General features: G+C 38.3%; 1 protein-coding gene across 4 annotated transcripts in view; it reads left to right on the forward strand.

Moving 5' to 3' along the window:
- The window catches only part of srbd1 (S1 RNA binding domain 1), a 50,655-nt gene that overhangs the window by 9,800 nt on the left and 15,609 nt on the right, over positions 1-25,246 (forward strand). For 3 of the 4 annotated variants that reach the window (XM_008428736.2, XM_008428735.1, XM_017309194.1), the window contains exons 10-16: positions 1,029-1,132; positions 1,432-1,539; positions 2,006-2,163; positions 2,607-2,697; positions 2,869-2,976; positions 12,100-12,191; positions 15,500-15,582. In XM_008428736.2, coding sequence (XP_008426958.1) covers positions 1,029-1,132; positions 1,432-1,539; positions 2,006-2,163; positions 2,607-2,697; positions 2,869-2,976; positions 12,100-12,191; positions 15,500-15,582 — 744 coding nt within the window. The remainder of the gene's footprint in view (positions 1-1,028; positions 1,133-1,431; positions 1,540-2,005; positions 2,164-2,606; positions 2,698-2,868; positions 2,977-12,099; positions 12,192-15,499; positions 15,583-25,246) is intronic. The other variant, XM_017309193.1, reaches the window with a different exon arrangement.

Consider the following 25,246-nt stretch of genomic DNA (forward strand, 5'->3'; position numbering starts at 1 on the left):
GCACATCTTTTTTAGGACATTTATTTTATGGTTATAGTTCCAATACTAACAAAGTATACCATTTAAATACTCATTTTCTTCATCTCCTCATTTTCAAATGATAACTTCTACAAAAATAAGAACGTGCAATAATCATTCTAAAATAAATCATCTAAGATTTATTTTAGAATGTATATATATATATTGCTTTTAGAGGTAGACCTGTTATTTAGTGCTTTGAGACTTTATTAGTGTTTGTTTTTTTCAGACCTTAATATTTTTTAGATCAAACTGAAGTTTGAACTGTCTCTCTCAGTATTTTCTGACAGATTGCAATTATAGCATGTTTTCAGGAGCTTGAAAAAGCAAAGCAGCAACAGGGAATCCTAGTACCATCGTCATGTTTGACTGTCCGTATCATTTTGTCATTCTGTAATGCTTTGTTCTCTTTAAGACAGTTGTAAAGGGAAGCAAACCTTATGAAAACTTCCACTTTTGTCTCCTCAATCCATATATTGTCTTCCCATAAGCTGTTGAGATAATAAAGACATTTGTGAGATGTGGCTTTGTTTTTTTTGTTTTTTTTTGGTAAATATTTGGTCACTATTTTTCTTGTAGTTGAATCTTGATCTTAATTGATGTTGGTGTTCTGGGCTCTTTTGTGCCCTCCTGGAAAAATTGTTGATACACTGGCCACTCTTGAGAAGGTTCACCATCTTCAATTTTTCAGTTTTGGTACCTTTTCAGACTAATTGGTGTAATTTCTCAAATGTACGGCCAGACATGCTGTGTTGCTTTTTGAAATATTTTAGCTGATCTCTGCATGCGTTCTAATTAATACATTTATTGATTGTACAGCTAACCTTTAAATCAGAACAAAATTAAACAGGGGGGTTCTCAAACACAAGATGTGTGTTTGAGCAGTTGTCAGTGTATTGTAGGTTAAAACGTGCGGCTTTCTGAAGGCCGTGAGTTTCATGAACAAATGGTGGGACGTATATCTGTGTGGAGACGTGGGTGTTTTCACTCAGAACTGTGTTTGTGTTCAGACACTGGCGATTAACCGAGGCGAGAGTCTGAAGATTCTGACAGTGAAGGTGAACATCCCTGACAGAGTGAAGAGCGACTTTACTCAATGGTGCATCAACAACAGGTCAGAAACACAATAATACAGAGAAAACTTCGCGCACACAGACAGGCTTGTCTGCAGTGGTTATATAAGGTTGCAATGAAGATGTCAGGAGGAGGTTGCTCTGCTCTCCTTCATGACACCACAGTGTACGACAAACTCATATATCAGTAGAAATATGGAGTCTTTGTTTTGAATTACAAATGGGCATTAAAACTAAATATATTTCATGTTTCTTGGTGCTTGATAAGGTTTTAAAATGTGTTCTGATCTGAATGGTTATAAATGGACCAAAACACTTTTGTTACTTTGTTTTATTGCAGGTGGAGGCCAAAGACATTTGCAAGAGAAGAACTTCATGCAAACCTCAGAAATGCAGTAGAAGACTCGTATAAAAGGCTTATTTTGCCTTTCCTCACGCGAAGCTACAGGTATGTTTCTTAATATCAGTTATTGTTTATATAAAGTGTTTATTGTATTAAAATATTCAAAATTAAGACAAAGTAGAAATTGATGTCTTCAATATGTAATTTAGCAAACTTAAGCACAAGTTGAACAAATCTCCGTAGGTGACAGCACAATTATTTAAGGAGGATCCTTGGTATGTGTAGAATATGAATCAACAGGCATTATTTGCAAACATTCATGTAATGTTTGCAGCAAATTTACAATAGCATTCTGAAAGGTTGTGAACTAATTAAGTGGTTTCATTCTTTTTGCACATTTTTAATGCTTGCCCTTACCTCTTCCCCTTTAAAAAAAGTTTTTTTGTACTTCTTAAACTTAAAATAGCATAAAAAATGACATATTCATCTCCTTTGCACAGCACATTTTTGTAATATCTTTACTGTACCATCTTCTAGTCTGACTTTCTGTCCTGTCGATCCCACTCCTTAGGACTAAGCTAACAAGTGCAGCAGAAAAGGAATCCATCGCCATGTTTGTGCGAAACCTCCGTCAGCGCCTGTTGGTCTGTCCAGTCAGGGGAAGTGTCATAATGGGGGTGGACCCCGGCTTCAGACATGGTTGTAAACTGGCTATCCTCTCTCCTACAAGTAAGGGTTCACTCTAGACATTGCCAATCCCATAATATTTATTTTTCTATCAAGAAACATTTGGGAACTGGTGTTCGAAGGAGTAATCGTTCTCTGGTATTTAAACATCACAACCTGGTATTGTTATGTTTTACTTTGACAGTTCCATCAGGTATTGAACAAAAAGTTTACCCAGGAACTTGATTAATAAAGGGAAGCGTTGCCGCCACTCTGGACAATTTTACAGAAAAAGTGCAAATAAGTCAACAAATTTATGTTGAAACTTGACACATTTTTAAATGAGGGGATTAGACCAAATCTGAGATATTAACCTTAATTAAAATGTGCATAGCCTAAAAAAATGGTCTGAAAATAGGAAAATATTTGAATAAAAGATGTTTTACCAACATGCTATTATGCTATATATCAACTATTCTGGGTTTTTTCTATCTTTCTATTCTAAGGTCAGATTCTCCACACTGACATTGTGTTCCTGCACAATTCAGGGCAGCAGAAAGAAGCAGTGAAATTGCGCCACCTCATGGTCACATACAGGTATTACTCCTCTGGCAAACTTTTCGGGGATAATATGAATTACATTTCGGGGATAATATGAACTAAACTGGATAAGATGTTGCTCACAAGAGAACAGTATTATTAACAGTATTATTTTGACAGATTATTCTCTTGTCTTCTTATCTTTTTTTTTTCTGTTTCATCAAATAGTTGCACCAAAGTCGTCATTGGCAACGGTACTGCTTGTCGTGAAACTGAGTCCTTCTTCGCTGATCTGATCTCCAGACGTTATTTTCACCCACTGGACGTGTCTTACTGGTAAAATCTTAATGCACTACATACTAATTAAACATGAAGCTTGATAGAAATACTATGCTGTAAGTATAATGTCATAAGCTATAACTGTGTTTTCCCAGTATTTGCAAAATTGAAATGTAAAATGTTGCTTTTCCACAAAAAGCACCATAATAATTTCTCTCTCTCTTGTTGCTATTTTGCAACTTAATTACCACAAAGAGAAGCCAATCAAACTTATTGGCATAGATATGAAAAAATTGTAGTTTTACTCTTATGCATTATTATATATTATTATGAAACACACTGCACTGCATGAATTGCAGCGTCTGTGAACCACCCATTTATTTTCTGACATTCATATGTTTGAACTTTGAACACGAGTCGTTCACCGAAGTTGTAAAGATTTAATTCTGGTGCTCAAAAAGTTGGACAGTTGCAAACATCCACATTAGGAACGTATTGGTTATACAAGTTAGGATGACATGTGGGAAATTGATCTAATTTAAAAAGCAAATAAATTTCAGAGGAAAAAAATGCATGGTTGAAACAGAGAAAGAAGGGACGCAAAGTGCAAGCAAGCCATCAGAACTGTGTGGGGGGAGCAGAAAAGCTGGATGAGATGGAGGGAGACAAATTGGAATGTGTCCTCAAGTGAATACCTATTAAAGCCATCTGGAGTTCGTTTCACTTCAGTCCAATTAAACGGACGTTTTGTGGTCCAGGTCTCGTCTGTAACTAAATCCAGTCCAAGCTTCAGAATACAACTGCGTAGAAGGCCTGTCCAAGCATAATAACCACTGCCCGCCGTTTGCACCATCTCCTTTACTCACTGCAGAGCTCCATGTGTGTTTGTTGACTTGAGGTTAGCAGGGGGACCGCAGACTAAATTCATTCTGAGCACTTTTTGAATGTTTGCAAGAGTTTCTCTCCTGTATTTTTAAGTTCTTACATGTAAAAACACTTTAGAGGTCACACTGTAGGTGCAAAAGTGAATTTCTTTTTTTCCTAACATGAAATGTTCCTTTCTAAAAGCAGAAGCAAAGTGGAGCATTTGCCAAGTTAACATCCATTTTATTATTACGGTATTTTTCCATAGTTCATTCTACTGTTAACATTTTTTTTAAATATAATTTGTAGCTCTCCTCAATACCTTCAGATGATTTAAATATCTTAATTTTTTCTGATCTTTCTTATGTACTGTTTGGGATTCATGATTTTTTCAAGACAAGATTGTCCTTTAAGGACTGAAACACATTTCTAGCAATACATTCATGTGAAAACAGTTCTTTACACTTTGCTATAGCTTGGTTGGTAGTTATTGGGTGAAATAACTACCAACATTGTAGCCTGCATCTTAGTTTTTCTAGTATTTTAGTATCTTTTAAAAATGCAGTGAAAATTAATTATTAGGAGTGCTTCATAGAAATGTATTTATTAGACAAAGATCTTCATGCAGCCCTGGGAATACAACAGACTGGTCAGGTGTAAAGTTATGGAAAAAGTAAAAGCAGAATTAACTTTGACACTCTCACAGAGCACATTTTCTTCTTAAAATGAAAAGTTTGGCATATCTGAGAATTAACTAAATTAAACTAAAATTTTAACTTTTTATGTGCCTAATGCTGCTAGATATTTCAGAAAATGAACACTGCACATCCCACTTCTCTCATCCCACTATGAAACAAGGTCTTTGCACCTGTTTCAGTGAAATCTAAACATTACAGATCATTTCTCAGTGTTAACATCCTCTTTCAGTGGTTTTCTTTAGTTGCTTTTAAAGGCTGCAGAATATGTCACCATTGCCACATCCGTGTGTGCAACATTCAAATCATAAAGAATTGTTAGGATAATTGTTTGCTGACTATGTATTCTGTAGTTAATTAAGCCTCATCCTGCTACTCATTCCTCCTTCTCTGTCAGCCTTGACTGCAGTAGTTCATTAAAGCCCTCAACCTCATTTACGCCGTCTGCTTCCTGTCTCCCTGTGAGCCTTCATTGTCTCTCCTCCCCCACCCGTCGCTGCCTCCCAATGCCCGTCTCTCTCTTTCTGTCTTTTCGCCTCAATGCACAGCTAAAATGACAGGCAGCAACGGTAATTTGTGTGTTTAAGTGTGCTGGGGTTTGGGCACCTATGTATAAAAGTGTGTTTTTGTTCATGTTACCTAAGTTTGGGTTAATTCTTTAGTAAGATTTGTGGACTATAGCAGAGGCTCATGCATATCTCATGAGTTTTTCTTTCTGCTGATGCTACAATACTGCTGAGTTTGAGGCAATGCAATTGACTGTCCACTGTTGCTACATTGTCATCAGTTTCTTTTGTAAAGTGCCTTGAGATGACATTTGTTGTGAATTGACCCTATATGAACTTAATTGCATAGTATCAGTACATTTTGTCTGACATGTAAAATCTGGTGCTTTTGTTAATTTCCTTCATCTCCCTGTGAAATCAGTCAATACAGGCCTAACTCCAAGAATCTCCTCCTCCTCTCCCCAAAAAGCAAAATTACATTGACAATAAACAGAAATGTTGACTTTGCCTTCTGTCTAAATGATGTCTAAATGTGGCTAAAAGTGAAAGATGATAAGGTGTTTGCACAAAAACTTCAACTCAAGTCTAAATGTGGTTAAAAAGTTGTCTAAACACAGTTTTTGGTGTGTTTTTCAAGGTCAAATAGAGAACGAACATCAGACATAACTACTACTTTTAAAAGAAAATCCATAGACATCTATTGTTTCAAGGGCTAAACTCAACAATTCTCTTCTCTGACATTGCTTGTTTAATATTAACTGTAGTTGTTAAAAACTGTCTTATTGTGATTAGTATGTGAGGCGTCAGAGACCAGTCCAAGTGAATGAGGCTTAGCTAAATAACTATTTCACCGCTAACACACAGAGACGGTGACAATAAGTCCTTGACTGTCTTGCCCTCTGGCTTACTTCTGTTGGGATGAGATCATTATTACTGGCTAGCTGATGGATCTGGAGGACAGCGGTGAGGAGACTGGATTCATGACTTCATGTGGGTTTGGGAATGTGTATCCCCTGTCATGTCCTGTGTCCAGGCATGCTCCCAGGGGCCAAGTTTAGAGACTGATGAACATACAGTGGCAGGACCAGTGATGATTGAGAGAGATCCAGGCTCTCAGTACCCCTAGAAAGGTTTGAAGGTTGGCTAGATGGAGGGACAGATGGATTTAGAGGCAGGGAAAGGCCTCAGCCTTGCTATGAGGAACATCTTTATTTCAAAAGGAAAATGAACCCATGGGTGAGTGATAATGAAAAGGTTATATCTCTGACTTTTGAATAGACACTGGAGTATTTGTGCTGAAGTGTTTTGTCTCTCTCTTTCTCTCTATCTCTACCCATCCGTCCCTCATTTTAGAAGAGCAAGTACAACTCAAACATTTTGAATATCAAGAACAAGTTGAACATGTTCGTCATTCATTTCGAAAGGTGAAACTCACACATTACAAAGATTCATTACTAAGAGAAAAAGAGAATATTTTAAACAGAAATGTCAGGCGCGGTTGGGTGTGTGTTACATGTATTAGTACATCAGTGAGCACAGAGGGGATCAGCCTGTGGTTCTACTGTGATGTAATAGAAGCCCAGGTTGCTTTCAGGTCATCTGCATTAGTGGGTCTGATGTCTCTGGTCTTTCTCTTGACGGCTCCGACCAATTCAGACCAAAAACAGTACCACCATGGTCGTTGAACCAGCTTTTGGTACCCTTGGCAGTATGGGCCAGTGCTAAGTCCTACTGGAAAGGAAAGTCATCATCTCCAAAAAGCTTGTCAGTAGATATCTGTGCTGTGATTGTGGATTTCAGAAAACACATCAGATCAGCATCGGCATGATCTGATGAAACCCCAAACTTCACTGACAAGCGGAAACTTTACACTGGACATCAAACAACATGAACTGTGTGCCTCTCCACTCTCCCTCCAGACTCTTGGACCCTTGATTACCAAATGAAATGCAAACTCCACCGCGATCACTAGACGTACTAAAGCTGCAGAGACAACAATGTCCTGTTTGCTTTGTTCTGTGATGTTCTGTCATGCTCTAGAACAACTAGGAGACATTTCGGTACTGTTGAACCCACAAATGTGTGAAACTTGGTTATTGTATGACTTGTGAGTACAAGATATGTTACAGCTCAAATATTTTTTGATGTTTCTGTTGGTCTAAACTTGTCATGATTTAGGGGGTGGGCTGTCTGGCACCATTCCTGGCATTTGTAAGTGGTGGCCGGTGAATATCTGCCAGTCTTCCTCTTATCACCCACGGCTCTTCCTCTTCCGTTACCCAACTGAACTGGTGGCCAGCCCTTGTCTGTTCTTCTTATTTTTCACCCATTACCTTCCCCCAGGGTTACAGTGTTCACTGCAGTGGTCTTGCATGTGACAAAAGTGTGACGAGTCTCCATGAAACACAATGTGTGTATATTTGTCATATTTTAAGGGAGGGGAAGGCGTACATGTTTCTGTGTGTGGCCGAAGCACAGGGTTTTCTTGCTAACAGATTGACATGAGTGTCTGTGAGGCTTTGCTCTTTTCAGACATGTCTCACCCTGGCAGCTGGAGTTTATATGTGTGTGTGTGTGTGTGTGTGTGTGTGTGTGTGTGTGTGTGTGTGTGTGTGTGTGTGTGTGTGTGTGTGTGTGTGGGTGTGTGTGCGTGTGTGTGCGTGTGAGCAACCTTGCCTTCTAGCTCCTCCATGGAGACTGACGGCCTCTGACACCTGCCATTTGGACGCTTTTCTCTGTGAAAAATGTCATCGTCTTTAGACCCGACGTGGATGTTTGTGTATGTGTGTGAATAAGGGAGAGAGATATGGCACATCCCTCAATTTTGCTCCCTGGGGTCAAGCTTTGCAGCTGACTGAACAATGGATCCAAGCTGTTTGAGCTGCCAGGACAGACACAGTTGGCGAGTGTGTGTATGTGTGTGAGTTTTATTTTTTTTTATTTTAGTTTTTTTGTTTGTTTTTTTAGATAAATTATTTTTTTAATTAGTTTTTTCTCTCTTAAACAAGTGAAATTGAACTCACACAGTTCAATTCCACTAACTAATTTATTTAATAAATTAGTTGTCGCTAATTTATTAAATATTTAGATCGTAGCTTTTTTGTCTGCTATGTAGTTTAGCTCTTTATAATTCTCTTTTCTTTCAAATTGGCTGTTTTATTAACACAGTACTTAAAAAGATGACTAAAACCATTTGCTACATTTCTGCAACAACGTAATGTTTCCCAAATTTCAACACATGATATTTTACTTTCCATGGGGACGTTCTTTCAGGTATTTGCAAAAGTTGTAGACCTTATTTGAAACCATTCTTTAAAATTCAAATGAAAAATTTGTCCCAGTTGCTTGTTTACACAAATAGCTAGTGAGCCAATCATATGGCAGCAGTCAAGTATGTTTAAGACTCTAGATGACAGAGGCTGACTTACTGAAGTTTAAACCAAGATTCAGATGAGGGGAGAAAAAACTGATTTTACTGAATTCAAAGTAGTGTGACTGTTTACATCAAGCTGGATTGAGTTTTCCGTAGGTATTTGTTTGTATGTGGGTGACTGGCTCAGAGTCGAGTAGCTGAGAACTGAAAGCTCTGCTTCTCATTCTACTTGTAAGAACTCTAGGAACCACCAGCATACCTGCAACCAGGAAGTAAAGTTTTTTGAATGAATGGTCAAAGAAAAACAGGCAACCTGCCAAAGGCATCACCGAAATGCTTTGGCAAAAATATTTCCATCTTCTCATTCGGTTCTTTCTATCCTGGTAAATACTGTCCATCTAAACCAGGACTTTTAAACCAACTTCAGTCCTCAAGAGCAATGAGGTAGCTGAGTCCCCTTTTCTTTATACCATCAGATTCAACAAGGACCTGCTATGGAGCCAATCGTGCTAAGTTGCACGATTGTGTTTCTAGAGGTTAACAATTGAAGCCCTCTATTGTTATTCAAAGGAAACCTTTCATAGAGATGTTATTCCCTTACTTTAGTTCCCCAATTGAAACTGAATGATACAGGGAACATATCATATGAGGAATGTTCTGTTCATAGGGCTCTAAAGACTCCCACATACTTCATCTGAAGTGCTGAAATCGCCTCTCATTGACGTAGACGCGTTACAAAAATTGCATTTTTCTGTTTGCAGAGAGGCATCCACCTGCTTGAACTTGACACCAGGCCCGGGTCAAACTATTTCAACAGGGCTTTGTGCAAAGTTTGCCACCATGTTTCATGCATAAATGTGCTCGGACAATATTGTTAATATTTTGCTTTAACTAGTCCACTTCCTCTGTATGGTTTTGTATCTGCAGAAGACTTGAATAATTAGAAATTATGTACATTTATGCAGTTTTTTCATAAAATAACTACTACTACAAAAACAAAACAAAAAAAATTCCTGGAAAGAAATTGCACCACAGTGGAGGCTGTCTGTAGCCTCCACTGTGTGGCGCTTCCTCTCAGACTGCTTCCTAAATGCAGAGCAGAGGATAAGGGTAGGGGTGTGGGGACCCCAGCGGGTTGGGGTGTGACGTATGCTGACTAGGTGACTCCCCAGGTGGTCTGCGCTGTTGGATGAAATGTGAGTTCGTAGGTGTGTCCACAACCATGTGACCGTGCTTTAACTTTTCCATAGTTGCATGGTTAAACTTTCAAAACCCAGTTAGCATTAACAATGTGGCCTGTGTTAAGACTAATGGCTACGCCTTGAAAGAAGAAATATAACATTCTTCTATGTTTTTGGGCTCATTAGTGATATAATCGGCCCTATTTCTGATTCGTTAAAGCTGTTTTGAATTTTCACCCATAACGAGTGCGCCCGGAGGCTTTAATGAGATATCAAAATGTGTATCCATCTCCTTCACTATCGCCTTTCTTTAGGGGCAGCAAAGGGGTCTGTCGTTATGTGTCTGTGTTTGAGTGTCAAGCTCAAGGGTGTGTCTCAAATTCACCCAGCAAGGGGAAGGAGAAAGGGCAACCCATTTGTGACTTTGCCCTGGGAAGGAACGGCGCTGAGGGCGGACATGTGTTTGTGTGCGTTCGTGCAATTAAGAGAGCAAGCATAAGCTCGAATAAATGATAACCCTAAATGGCCAGAAGTCATCGCTTTGCACCAGGCTGTGACTTTGTACCCGTCCACATCGGCCATCCTACCGCTGTCGACCTTCTGCTGCCTGCCAGGGCGATGCCCTCGCCGTGGCAACAGTCATGGACGCTGTGGCAGAGAGGGCTCAGAGCTGTATCTATGACACTGCTGTTACTGAGATGCCCCAGCATTAATTAATACGGAGGTGATGGGGGTCGTTGGAGAGCCTTCTTTTTTTTTTGTCCATCATTCACTGGTATGTTTTTTTCCCTATCATTTATTCTTCCAGCTTTTGTTTTCATTTTGTCATCCAACACTGCCTTCGTCAAACACAGTGCGTTTATTAGTACTAACACCTGAAATTTCCTAAGCACTGGGAAAAAAATGAAATAAATATATATATATAAAGTTTTTCTTTCCTGCATGTGATTTGTTTATTTGTGCAGTATAAACGTGAAGCAGGACGTGTCATGTTAATGACCAGCTTCCCTTTGACCTCCTTGAAGGTCATGTGCCAGTGCTCGTTAGCAGCGTTGTCATGGCGATATGTCAGCTGTCAGCACAATGGACTGGAAGCTGACCAACAGAACAAGGGGGGGGGACATGACGAGATTAATAGAGAAGAGGAAGGATAGGAGGCACTGGAGAACAAGTTCATTTAAATACGAGTCTCATCAGAAGGCCTCTGTCACGACTCATTAACAACATGCTCACGGTGGGCAAGGTTGTGGCACAGTCTGAGCCTCTGGTACAGGTTGTGTGTCTGAATGCTGGACAGGGCTGGACTCTCGGACATGAGCGAGGCGTTATTGACCCTGTTGTCATGTCACTTAGCCCCGAGGAAGATCCCCCCGCCCCCGTTTCTCCTCTCATCTGAAAGAGGTGGCATAAAATAATATGACAAGTTCTGCTGAGTGTTGCCAATATCAGCGCCGTATCAGTGGCTTTGTTGCACCACCGTCCTTCTTGATCGGTGATCAAGGATAAACAGCCTTCTTCGTTGTGAATATGTTTAAATAGAGACTTGTATTAGCCGTGTGTGTGCATATGAAATTATGTTTTTATTTAAGTCTTTGCAACTTCTTTTAAAATATATTTAACGTTTTTATAAAAATTTATTCAGCTGTGCATCTTTTACTCTGTTGATAATTATTTTTCTCAGTGATTTGGAAAAATCTGCCACCTTAATATAAATTAATAAATTTTTTTAAGTCGTTTTAAATCAGCTCTTTGACACATTTAATGAAAGGTAAAAATACTACATGTAAAACACAACCAAGCAGTATTCACCAAGAGCAGTACATAGCAATGAGCTCTAGGTGGCAGTAGTGTTGCATAAATTGCTGCAGTGCGGCACTTAATGTTCAGAAAACATGAACAGGGCTCTATAGGCTTTTTATTTAAACATCAGTCATGTCAGCAGAAAGAGAGTTTTAATCTCTAGCCATCTAAGAATGTGAATGATTTATACTTCAAGAGTGACTCGTTGTGTGAGTAGATTATCTCAATCAGCCATTTGAATCACCAAATTACCTGTTCTGACCTTATTAAGTATACCGTACGTAGTTACATAACCCAGTAATTTATATATTTTAGGCACATGCTGTTTTTTTTCTTTCCATGCTGTCGAGTTTTAAATGATTAAAAGCATTTGAAAGACTGTAATTTTGTTGTTAACTTTGAGACTACTTGTCACGTTGCTATTTAGGGCATAATGTCAGTCCTGAGCACAAAAGGGCTGCTTAAGTCAGATGTGGAACCAGTTTGATAAGTTGTCAAGTGCAAAGTGCAAAGCAGTAGCAATTTTCTTCAACATGTGCCAGCATTGTGCCTGTGAAACAGAAATACCTGCCTGCATTTTTGTCTGTGTGCACGTGCGCGCGTGTGTGTGAACTCGCCACCTCTTAGCTTAATCACTCCATCTTCCCCCTCACCTTTACGGGCTAACCTGTTTTTTATTTCCTGTTGCCATATTATTCTCATCCACCATTTCGCTCTCATTTTTTCTTACCTGGTATTTTTCTTCTGAATCCTTTAAACAGCATAACCAACGAGGCCGGGGCGTCCATCTACAGTGTGAGTCCTGAGGCGGTCAAAGAGATGCCAGACTTGGATCCAAACCTTCGGAGTGCAGGTAGGACTGCTTTAATTTCAGAACTACTCTCTAATTCTGGTAAGACTCAGATTTTCCCACAATTGCTAGTTTTATAATCAATATTACGTTTTGAAATGTATTGGTTATTGTTTTAAATAATTACATTAGTGGCTTAATTAGTTTTTTTTTTATATCATTGATATTACCCCTTCATTTTTCATGTGCAAATGAAGGGGTACTGGGTGGCTCAGTTGGTAGAGCAAGCAGGCCTCAACATGGATGTTTGACATCCATGCATTGGCCATTTCCTTTCCTGTCAAATTATTGTTCAATAATGGCTACCAGTGCCAAAAAAAAAAAAAAACTTAAAAAAAGAAGAAAAACACTAAACAGGGTCCCTAAAAAGTGCTGAACACTTTAAAAACTTAAATAACCTATGGTACAGCAGTGTTTTGTGTGTCCCAAACATTACATCAGGGATGCTTCAAATTATTCATGATGTTCAACAAAAAAGACTGCAGATTATTGCCAAAATAAACACACCATGTAAATCTGTTAGCTAGCTTTTTAAAATTTGTTATCTAAAACAACAGAAGCGTGAAGTTGTTTTTAAAAGTTTTTAACCACTCCTCAGCCCCACTCAAACTTTTTAAGTCCCTTACATCCAGGCATCATGTCGGTGTCACATTGAAGTACAACAAACATAGTTCCCATCATGGGCTGCTGAGAAAAAATACATTGCATAACAAATGTTGCCTACATTTTTAGAAATCTGAAAGTAGTCTTTCCTCTAAAAGTGGACAAAAACTGAGACTTTTTGACTCTTTGAAGAAGACAAAGAAAAAGGTTTATATTTTTTTAAATACATATGTTGTTCTATAATCTGTAGTAATTATGTTGCAAAGTTTGAGCCAGTTTGTAATCAAAGTTGATCAAGTACCACTTTACTAACATTTTTAAACTTTGAATGATCACTCTTTTTTAACTATCTGCAAAGTAGCCATACCATAATAATAATAATAATAATAATAATAATTTACCATACAATAATATTCCTATTCACCTTAAATGAAATGAGACCAATTCTTTTATCTGAAACAAAACAAACACTAACAAAGATGTAAAAATCACTGAACATGCACTCACTACCACCTGCTAAGTTAACAAATAAAAAAATGACTCAAAATGCGACACACTGACTGGCTGTCAGTGGGCGTGTCAACGACATACTGAGTCTTTCTAATTGGATATTTATTAATAATTTTCTGTGGTTATATTTATTCGTAATACCTCAAAATTTTGCTTGTGACACAAACCAGCAAAAAAGAAAGAAATAACATATATTCTCCACCATTCTGAATATAAACATGTCTTTATTCCTTTTTCTAGACAACCGTGCAATATTTCTTCTTCAAACACACACGAACACACAAAACATCAATTTTGTGTGTTCAGTGTTTTAAATGTGTCCTTATCTATCTGTACTTCTCTGAAGCTCAACTCCTCTCTGCAGAGACAGGAAGCCCATCAGCTCCTACTGTGTCACTACAAGTACCGTAAAGTCTAGAAAAGCACATCACATTAAATTACCTACTAACATATTAAAAGATCTCTTTTTGAGTCTGGATGTGGATCTGGATCTATGTACAAAGTAACATAGGGAAAATATTTAGCAAACCAATTATTTCGACATTGTAGCTAATTGAATTGTAAAGTAGCCTAATAAAGCTCCCCATGCATCATCACCACACCATCCTCAGTCATTACACTGGATGTTATGACTATGTTCAGTTGTTGGTATTGTGGTTTTCAGGATATGAAAGATGAATAAAATGAACACTGTCATATCAAAAGAAAAAAAAAACTTTGCGTTTCGGAGAACAAATATTTCCAGCAGACTTCCTCTTTAACAGGCATAAATCAAGCCATGTTATTTCTTACTAAGTTTCTGTGGTCAGCTGCACTTAGACCCACATTTATTTTCTTGACAAAAGTCAGATGATGGTTTGAAAGTGACGTGTTGATCCATTTCACTTTTCATTCAATGCTGTTTTAAAGCAGCTGCCTTTAACTTCGTTGTTAGCGGTGGCCTCACCTTCTTCTTTTGCTCTTCCTGCACTCTTCTAGTTATTTTTTGTTGTAGTTCATGACACATGCTGTACACCATGAAAAACTCAAATAATTTCAGTTTGACAGAAAAAAAACCCCAGCATCGTTTTCCCCATGAAAAAGCAAGCGTGCGTCTCTCTCTCTATCCAGGCCTCGGTGTGTCTGATGAGGCTTGTCATCTTGCTGTACTTTGGCTCATAAACTTTTAATGAATGTCGGGGAGTTTCACCGCTCTCCGTTTCCAAATCAACTCCTCACAGAGGGAGAAATGGGCGGAGAGTCGGGGAAACAGGATAGATGGAAAGTGTATTTGGAGGGTTCTGCTGGTGCACTGAGCAAGGTTAGGGTTGAAACTTCATCCCTGTCTAAATATTATCTCAGGCAGCAGCCTCCTGCCGCAGCCAGAAGAGAGAGAAGAGCCATTGATTCCAGATACACTCCCTCCACTGCATCTCATCCTCCTCTTGCTCTTTATCTTTTCCGCCTCCGAGATATGAATCGGACACATCTCATGCCGAATTACGCTCGCCCCAACCTCGGAAATTCAAACACGTACTTTAGCGCCTGCATTTAAAAAAACGCTCTGAAAAGGGAACTAAAGACAAGTCAAACTGAAACGTGTAATTTAGATACAATACATTGCATTTTAAATTCAGTATCTGCTTTTTTACATTTTTGTTCATTTACAAGTCGAAACTACTGTTTAAAATTATTTAGTTTAGATGCCATGTTTTAAATCATTTATTTAAAAATAAACCATACAGATTTAATATATTTTCTCACTAACGAATATGAAACGGAACAAATTCCCTCGTTTCTTTGCATTGACTGCATAATCATTTCATTTAGCGGTTGCAAGATGATGCTAAAAGCTACTTTGGTTGATGCAGACTGTAGATGTTTGTGTGCTACATTTCATTATGAGCCTGCAAGCTCTGGATAATACAAATTAGTGGTTTAAGGGTTCACGACTTCGCCGTCCATCAGGATGCTAAATGACGAGTGCAGAGGCTCATCCTAAACGGCAGCTTTAATTATTATTATTGGGGGCGGAGGACTCACAATTAGGTTGGGCCTGCCTTCGGGGAAGCTCTCTATTATGCGGATGATTAGCATATTCAGTCATTATAAATAATGTGGTTTTGCATATTTAGCAATTAAGTCGTGTTGCATGTGACATTCTCATGAGAAATATGACTTGCTGACGTGTCTTTGGGTGCGCACACGTTTTCTTTTAGTGTCTATTGGAAGACGCGTCCAAGATCCACTGGCTGAACTCGTGAAGATTGATCCAAAACACATTGGCATTGGAACGTATCAGGTGAGCCTTTTAATTTATTTCATTTTGTATATAAAACAAAGTCAAGCAAAGCCTTCATTTTATTTTTTGCTAATTTCATACCCATCAGCATGTCTTTGTTTATACAAATCTATGCTCTTTGGCGTACTATTTCAGTTTGTCATAAAGGTTGTTCACAAATTTCATGCTCAAATTAGACATTTATTTTAATTTCTGCTGATTTTAAAAAATCGATATGGGGAAGACTCTAAATTTTTAAGAGTTCAGCCATGACACACATAAGAACTTTAGTTTCTGCTGCCTCTCGTGCTTATTTGTCTCGGGGTTCATGAACCTAAACCAACACGAAATTTTGCCACATTCAGCTTTACTACGTGTCGTACTACGCCTTCTGTTCCCAGGAACTATGAATTCAATGTTATTGTTGCTGGTATATCCAGTAAAGACGACATGAAAGAATAAAAAACAAGCCAAGAACCTTGGATGACATGTAGAAGTCATGACTCATTGTTGTGCCTTTCAGCTAAACATGGTGAAATTTGAGTAATTTAATGATGAGACAGTCGACGCCATCTTTAAAATGTTTAATTAAAAAAAAAATCAGTTGGCAAAGATATAGGGCTTAAAAGATGTGCTCCTTCAGCAAGTAAAAGTGTTCAATGTGCAGAATTCCTGTTTGTGAGGATGTGAAGCTCATTTGAACATTGAGCTGTGATGCGAGACAGGGTGACTTTTTTTTTTTGTGCTGCCAGGGTGAGTAAGAACAAAGATGAAAACGCTGTTTGACTTTTTGGTCGAACAATGATGGAACTAATAACTTACAATACTGATAAGAATAGTTTTCTATGTAGTTTTGGTATTATTAATGATAACATATTTCCTGATGAATCTTCTTGAAGCAAAATTTTTGTTACATGAGCTACTAATAGGTAGGACTTTGTGCATTTTTTGCACCTGCTAGACAATTTCCAATTGATTGACTGTGATTGGGCATCAGTAAATCCAATACAATAAAAACTAAACTTTTTCATCAAAAATGCATCAAAAATAGTCTCTCTTACAAGTTGTTTTGTGTCTTTCTCTTTTTTGCCATACAAATATCTTTAGACTAAAACACCAGAATCTACCCTGACTGGTGAAGCTTTATTTTTGTTGTATTTAGGCGCTAGGAAGATCTGCAGTGGAAAACCACTTCATGATACAAGAGGGAAAATAGAAGTGAGAGTTAGCAAGGACAGCAGATGATGACAAAAGTCAAAGGCACAGGGAATGAGCGGAAGAAGCTAAAACGGACATTTGAGAGTGAAAGGAGCAGGTCAGGTTGTGCAGCTGCTTTCGTGTGTGCTTGAGTGTGTGTGTGTGTGTGGGTGTGTGTGTGTGTGTGTGTGTGTGTGTGTCTTGGGGAGCGTGTTAGGTCACAGGCCCTTGTCTCTCATCACATTCTGCCGGGCTCTCTTGGGTGCCCACAGTTCTGCACTTTTTGCTCTCAGATCATGTGACTGGGTCAACAAATGATAATATATCAGAGTAAATAAACTCTTGGTGCTGACAGATATGAGATGGGACATCAGTTTAACCTGCATGTGTGCTCATACAAACACTTTTACACACTTTCCCTCCCTGTTTCTTCTCACAGTTAGCAGGTAAGAACGTATGCACATAAATGCATGTGTAATGCACAATTCTAAGTGTTTTTTCTTTATTATTATTATTATTATTATTATTTTGGATATGTGTGAAAAAAAAGTGAGCTCATGGCTATGTTTTCTTTTGTGCGATTCATGGCATTTTGAGGTTTCTTAAAGTCTATTTCTCCTAGACCCAGAAAGCATAAGGGCAGATGTAACTCTAGACAGCTGGCACAGCATGCACTCTCTTTCTCTCTAACTCTGCTGAGCCAGTGAGTGACAGCTCTGAGAGAAAGGCGGAAATGAGCTGTGGGCTAAAAAAGTGAAGCCCATTAAATTCAGATTGGGTGTAAGTATTGGTGTGGGAACATTATTTTCACTGCAGCACCCCTGGTTTAAAGGTCTCGCTGGATATTAACAGTCTTAGACGGCATGGTTAAATCTGCAGCAAGTGACACTCCTTTCCTCAATATTCATTTGAACAGAAATATGCATTTAATGAGTGGTGTAACATTCAGGACAGTTAAATTAACACATTTTAAAGTAGCTTTTTGCTCTTTTTATTGATCGGAATAGGCCTTGAAACGACTCTCTGTCACTTGCTTGTTGTGATTGTGGTGCTTGGCTAATAGTTGGACAATCCCTACAGCGGTGGAACTAATTGCTACTGAAAAACACACACAAAGGCACACACTGCTGTGTAAGAAAACATTACCCACCTGCCGGATATTAAAGAAACTGTCAGTCTTCTCCTTACAGCTTTCAGACATTCCCCTCACTCTTACGTTTTGACCTGTATTTTCATGTTTGTGCCCCGATGACTGATCAGTCAAACACCAGGGTTTTAAATTAGATTAACAGAATTGTTTTTGTCTTTTCAACTATTCTCTTATGACAAAGATAAACATGATTAATGACAGAGTGGCTACAAACTTAATTCAGCAATCCAGTGAACACGGTGACCTGAAAAATCGAAGCCAGTTCTTCATCGAAGCAGATGTTCTTCCACAGAAACAAAAACAAAACTGCTTTAGGGTTTCTTTCACACCAGCACTGTTTGGTCCATTTCAATCAAACTATAGTTCGTCTGCCTGGAAAGTCTGGTTCATTTGAGGAGGTGTGAATGTGCAATCAAGCTCTTGATGCCGACCAAAAATGCAAACTCTGGTCTAAGTAAAAAACTAGGACTTGGTTCAGCTGAAATGGAAATAGACAATTGTGAACAATATGCATGTAATTTATAGACTTATTATATTATTTGCTATTAGTAGCCCCTTACACAAATGAAGTACAGTAAGTGTTTCCCATTCCAAGTGGCAGAGGTTCTACACAGGATGATGGCAAAAGGTGATGATTTCCTGTAGTGGAGCTTAGTAAATCTGCAGAACTAGCTTCACTTTAGTTTAGCGCTGAAAGGAAGCTATGAGGCTAACGTCAATAATAGTTAGCCAGTTAGAGTGTTTACAAGTCATTTATATCCTGTCAGTTAAATTTTTCTACGTAGTACCCACAATAAATATAATAATATGAATATTAAATAATATGTAATGTATTAGAGATGGTCAAGACATACAGAGAGCTGGTGGACTGGTTTGTGTCACGGTGACAATCATCTTGAATCTAAACAAAACAAGTGAGATGATTGTAGATTTCAGATGAAACGGGATTAGATCAAACCCTATTTCCATCAGGGGAGACGAAGTGGAAGTGGTTGAGGAATGTAAAAACCTTGGTGTTAATCTGGACAGCAGATTGGACTGGAAGCACCAGGTGAAGACGTCCACTAGAAGGGAGAGTTCAGACTGTACTTCCTGAGGAAGCTAAGATCCTTCAAGGTTTGCAGCTAGATGCTGTAGATCTTCTACAAGTCTGTTTTTGAGAGCGTCGTCTGGTCTTCAAATGGCTCAACAACCTGATGAAGAAGGCTGGTTCTGTTCTGGGGTCGACTGTGGAACCTCTGGAGATGATGGTGCAAAAGAGGATTTTATATAAAATCAACAAATTCTGGCTTGTCCAGAATTTGTAGAATTTCCTCTTCACGAGACTGTCATAGAAAAACAGAGCATCTTCAGTCAGAGGCTTCTTCACAACCGCTGTAATACACACCGCTACATCAGCATCTACAACAACTCTGAAAAGCCTTGAATAATATGAGTTACAACAACATTTAATGTTCTTCTCGGATCGCTAAACTATTTTTGAATAAATATTTGTTGCTCTGCAGACAATTAAAAGTGACAAAGGTTTCTTAAATTCTTATGTAATCAAGTTGTCAGCCAGTTGCACAGGAAGCAGAACAACTCAACTACTTCCTTTCCCACTTAAAAATAGGAGTAAAAAATTAATGTGAGTGTATCAAGCTTAAAGCACTTCACTTTCTCATTTGCGACTCTTAAAACTTAATAATAGCTCACACCTAATTCACCAGGTAAATGCATGCTGACAGAAGCTTGGTAGCTCTTAGCAACACAAACTGCTTTGACAAGATAATTGTGTTTTAATATGGTAAGACCTTGCACACACTCTTGAAGTCAGAGCTAGCACAAAAAATCGTGCTGCATCTCTGGTAGGATGCGCGAGAAGGAAGCTAAAGTTTCTGGTCAAGCAGCAAAAAATTTGATCAACCAACTTGGATTCTTGATAAGACAGATTTTCAGAAAAGAACCGATGCTTTCCTGTCTGACTGTTACAATTTTATTTCCACCTTACCAAATCCATAGCAAAACACCCTATGTAGGTGTTTTGGCCCAGAATTGTCCGAAATATTGTGGGTTTTTTTTTTTAGGTTTTTTTAATGCAAGTTTTGCAAGTGATGTCACTTTCACAACGGAGCCCACTGTTTCTCTCCTGCACGGGCGCATACCATCATTCAGCTTTGAATGACGGAGCCTGGAGGGGAGATAGGAGCAGACAGAGCAGCTGGTAAAAGGAAGAGTGATAAATCGAGGCTTAAAGTGACTGATGGTTCCTGCTTTGACTTACTGAGGCATGGGAACAAAAATAAGATCTCAAGAGATGATCAGTTACAGAAGCTCCTAATTGCATACTCCTATTATTTTAATTATTTCCTTGTGAAAGTCCCGGCATGATCGGTGTGATTTTTATGGAGCTTTTCATTTGCGTTTGCTGTTGCAATGAATTTGCACAGATTTATGCTAATGGTTTAAAATACATTTGGTAGCTGTTTCCTGCTTTTCCTCTTTATTATGTTTTCATTTACATTTTTTTCTGATAGATTTCATTTTTCTTTAAACCTGTGGTTGAAAATCATCACCATCAAACTCTCAGCTCAGCAGGATTCAAAAGCCCAGCTGGATTAAATAATAAATTAAACATTTGTTTAGGATTTGTAGAGTTAGAATTTAAAACTAGTACCAGTTGGTATGAGTAAGTCAAGAAATTATCCCAAAGATATATTCTTTATCCTACTACAGTGTAATAGAGAGCAGGTAACCTACTTTATTTCAGTCTTTGTTTCTGTGGATCCATTTTTTTTGTGTGTGATGCGGTGTGCTTTGTGTTGATACACAGTGAAATACCTTTCATTAATCATCAGGTGAAAATGATACGACGGCAGTGCGATGGCTTTATGATTTTAGCAACATCTGTCAGAAATGCCCAACAGCGATATTCCCCACTTCCTGCAAAACAATCACCTTGACGTGCACATGCATGCATACGCCAACAGACAAAATCCTTCTCTCCAGACGTACATGCCTAAAATAGTATAAGCTGTGCTTCCTGGGACTTTACACAGGCCCTGAAGAAGTGTCAATCATGGAGAACGTGAACGCCAGATAACCCCTGTGAGAGCTACTTTGCTTGAACGCAGCTCATGTAATCGGGTAATTATGTGACAGAAGTAAGCGACATCTTTGGCTGTACCGTGTCACACTAAGTAAATTTAAAATATTCCAAATTTCTCTCCTCTTCATTGTGGCAAATGTTCCACATTTCCAGACACAAGCTCACCCCTTTTCTCAGGCGACCAAACACCTCCGGATGTTTTGGTGCAAATTACAGTTTGCATCATGCATAGAGCATCGTGCAGGTGGAGGCGTTATTTAAACTCTGCTTCTGAAGCAGCAACAATCGGGCGCCGAGGACTGACTTAAATCAAGGAAAAATAAAATGAATATTTGACTAAGAGACATCAGGAAGTGAGTATCCTTGAGGTAATGTGTTTCAGTGACCATCAAGAAGTTAACAAAATTGCTTTATTTAAGATTCAGCATCTTAAAAGTTAAAGTGAATGTCAGCAGAATGTGACTTGTTTTGCAGAGTTGATTTTTCTCCTGAAAGGACAGAGTAGCGTACCTCGAGGATTCAGTTAACCTGTACTGTATTGCTGCTGTATTTGGTGCGGTGAGACAAATGTTGCTATATTTGAGCAAAGTAAAGACTTTTGCACGTGAAACCAAAACACCAAAAATATCAAAAGCAACACTCCTTCATAAACACAGCATGCAAACGTTAAAGCACGGTGGCAGAGGGCTCAATGTCTGGGCCCGTGTTGCAGCCACACGATGTGGAGTTGTCATGATATTCTCCACTTGTTTACCCTGTTGTTTTGAATATTAAATGGACAATTTCACATTATGCATTTTTCAATTTTTGTAAGAAAATATTTTTGTTAATTTGTAGAAAATTTAAAACTTATTGTATACTTATTACATATAATAAAACATATAAATATATTCCTAAACTAATTGAAATGTTTGCTTGCATTCAAACATAACTATGATGATAAAACGTGATAAAACGTTCAAACGTTAAATAACAATTTCTGAACCTACTTTTCTGCATTCCCCTCCACGCAGCCGGAGACGCAAAACAAGGAAATAAATTCCTTATGTCAAAAGCAATGGAAAAACCTTAAATGAAACTTGATCCCTAGGTTTGAAATCATTTTTACAGTTAACCTTCCATCATTACTTCCTTTAGGCTCTTTGCGCTTGCAGTCGCTCTGGCTCCAGAGTTCTTCTATTTGCTTAGCTCTTGGTGACAAGATTCATGGTTTCTTAGTTAGCTGTCGGCCTTACGACTTCTGCCATCTTTGTCCGTCAACACCTCGACTTTTAGCAGTTACTTTTGCGCCCCTTTTTCCCCCTCTTGAGTTTCTCCCTGTGTGTTTCTTTGTAAGAGGTGGCTTTATATGTACATGCTTCTTGTTAGGCAGCGCGCCACAGAAGTGGGACGTTGATGTTTTTCAGCTTCTCGGTGAAATGCCGAGAAAGTGAAAAGTTTATTTTGGTTTTCTGTCCTTCTCTCAGCATTTTTCACCTCTCGTGCCTTTTTCTCTCTTTCTCACTCGCTCTCTGATTGACATGTGGTAACTCAGCAGAGTTTTAGCACTTGTGGTGCAGACAGAAGCACTTTGTTGAAGTGTATTGGTAAGCGGACTTGAGCTGGATTTTGGGCCAATGCAAACATGACCTTCACACATAGGGATCCAATCCATTGGTTCTGGATTAGCATGAGGTTTTGGCTGTGGCAGGTGGAACCAACTAAGGCTTTGCAAATCTATCTCATCGATTTCAGAGTCACTTTTTCTGGCTTCTAATTCTAATGAAAAAATGCACCAACAGAGGAAAATCACACAAAAAAACTTGAAAATAAACAGGAAAGTTGCATAATATGTTCCTGCAGTGAAACTGAAAAAGAGCCAATGTCTCTAATTATACCTCAGATATATAATTTAATAATGACAGATATGTTTTTATTATTATTATTGTTATTATTTATTACGGACCACTAATTCAGCATAATTGTTTTTCAACTTTGAACATTTTCCACATTCTGCTGTGGTGCTACCACAAATTTAATGGGTTTTGCTGGTATTTAGTCTAACAGTCCAACACAAAGTGGTGCCAAGTTGTGAAGTGTAAAGGGTCAGATGTCTTTCATGCTTTTTTTGAATTGAAAACCAGAAACGATATTCCTTCGATTTGCATTTACTGGTTGGTGGGACCTCCTTTTGCAGCAGTTACAGCTAGAAGCATTCTTCTGCGATTCCTCTGTCAGCTTTGCACTAATAGAGACTGAAATTCTTGTCCGTTTTTCTTTGCAAAACAGCTGAAGCTCAGTCAGATTGGATGGGGAACAGATTGTAAAGCGGGCTCATGCTTTATGTTCTGTGTTGTTTTGGAAGCCAAAACTCCACTCCAGCTCTTACGTCTGACACGTCTTCCTTTAGGATTGCCCTCTTCTTACCTCTTTTCATCAGTTTGATCAGATTCCTGCTCCCTGATGAAGAAGGCATCCCCACAGCACTGTCACCACCATGTGAATTGTGGGGTGATAGATTTCATGTAAAATCCCAATAGAATGCACTGAGGTTTCCAATTACAAAATCCCAAAATGTGACAAAGTGGCTGTGAAAGGTTTTGCAAGGCACTGTAGTAGAGTGTAACTTAACATTTGAAATGTATACAGAAGGACAGTTTCTACTGATTGATATTTTAAAACTGGGGTTATATATATATATATATATATATATATATATATGTGTGTGTGTGTGTATATATATATATGTGTGTGTGTGTATATATATATATATATATATATATATATGTGTGTGTATATATATATATATATATATATATGTGTGTGTATATATATATATAATCAGACCAGTTTTAAATTCATTACCCACTTAAGATTTTTGAGCGTGGTAAAACAAGATAGACAACGGTTCTAGTCATTTTCTTTGTCTTTGTTTTTCTCACATCAGTTTTTAATTATTGAAAATGAATTATAGTGTATATGTAGGGTTAATCCTAAGCAATCAATACCTTTTTAGGCAATTAACTCCCATCTGCATCTGAGCCAACTACGTACAAAGACGTAGCGAGATCTGTGTGCAATTAGAATACCTTTCATTCATTCTCTTATGCAGCTCATTTGAGTAGAAATATGAGAACAGATTTACTGAAGGTTCAGCCTCTCTGTGGTGCTCACACCTTCAACTTTCTCGTGTGAAAAAATTCTTTTCTGGTGTGACATTACAGGTGATTTCCTCTCCATCCTGTTCTACTATCTCTGACTCTCGTCTCTTTCTGCGCGCCCTCAGCAGGAAGTCATAAATCTTTCAGATCTACCTTTGTGGGAAGTCTTGTTCAGACGGTTCTTTTTACTATCTTCAAAATGCTTCTGGTGATGCATAGCTTTAAAAGTATGAAATGAGTTGTCTTCTGTCTACACTTGGGCCACTTCTGTATTAATAGAAGTGGCCCAACAGGGCATCTACAAAATTAACTGTTGCGCTAAATACAGGGTAATGGTCATTTTGTTACATTAAGTGTGAATAAATAACAATGAACAAATGGGCAAAAATATAGTACTGCATACTCTTGTAATAACGTTATAACACACTAACTGTTACAGTTTTAATGATGTAGTCAATACTACATATGTTTTTGCTGCTTTGCTAGTACACTTGTTGTGTGCCTTGTCATGCTGTTTAGCTCTTTCATAAACCCGGTGTTATTTGGGTAAGTAGCCAACCTGTAAGCATTTCATTGGACATGATGTTCAAAGCATCATCATATCTAATGAAACAGAGTTCCTTAGTAAAGAGTGATGAGTGACTCTTGAAATTTTAGTGGTTTTGAAAATGTTTTTAAAACTTTGATGTACCTTGAAAATCTCTTGTTCACCTATGTTAACTGGGAAAGCCAAAAAACATGCAACGTTTAATACGAAGCTGTAGATTTATCAGTAATTTTTACAGCTCATTTCATTATCCGTGACAGATATTAACCAAGTTACGTGTACCAAGAACGTGTACGTTGTTATGAAACTACAAATGAATGCCTAGTTTTTAATAAATAAATGATTAAGTTAATTATGAAGCAGTCAAATAGTCTTGAAACCAGGCATTACCCCGAGGAGTTACATGTGCTCTCATATTTATTGGTACCTCCGGCTGACTCACCTCCCTCTTTGTCCCCGTCTTGTCCGTAGCTGACAGAGAAGGTTGTGTGCTTGTGTTGTTGTTATCTGTTTACAAGTCAGTGTTTGTTCATGGCTCGATCATGTTACAGGGAAGCACACGC

Source organism: Poecilia reticulata, linkage group LG15 (genome assembly GCF_000633615.1).
Source record: "Poecilia reticulata strain Guanapo linkage group LG15, Guppy_female_1.0+MT, whole genome shotgun sequence".
NCBI classification, from domain to species: Eukaryota; Metazoa; Chordata; class Actinopteri; order Cyprinodontiformes; family Poeciliidae; genus Poecilia; species Poecilia reticulata.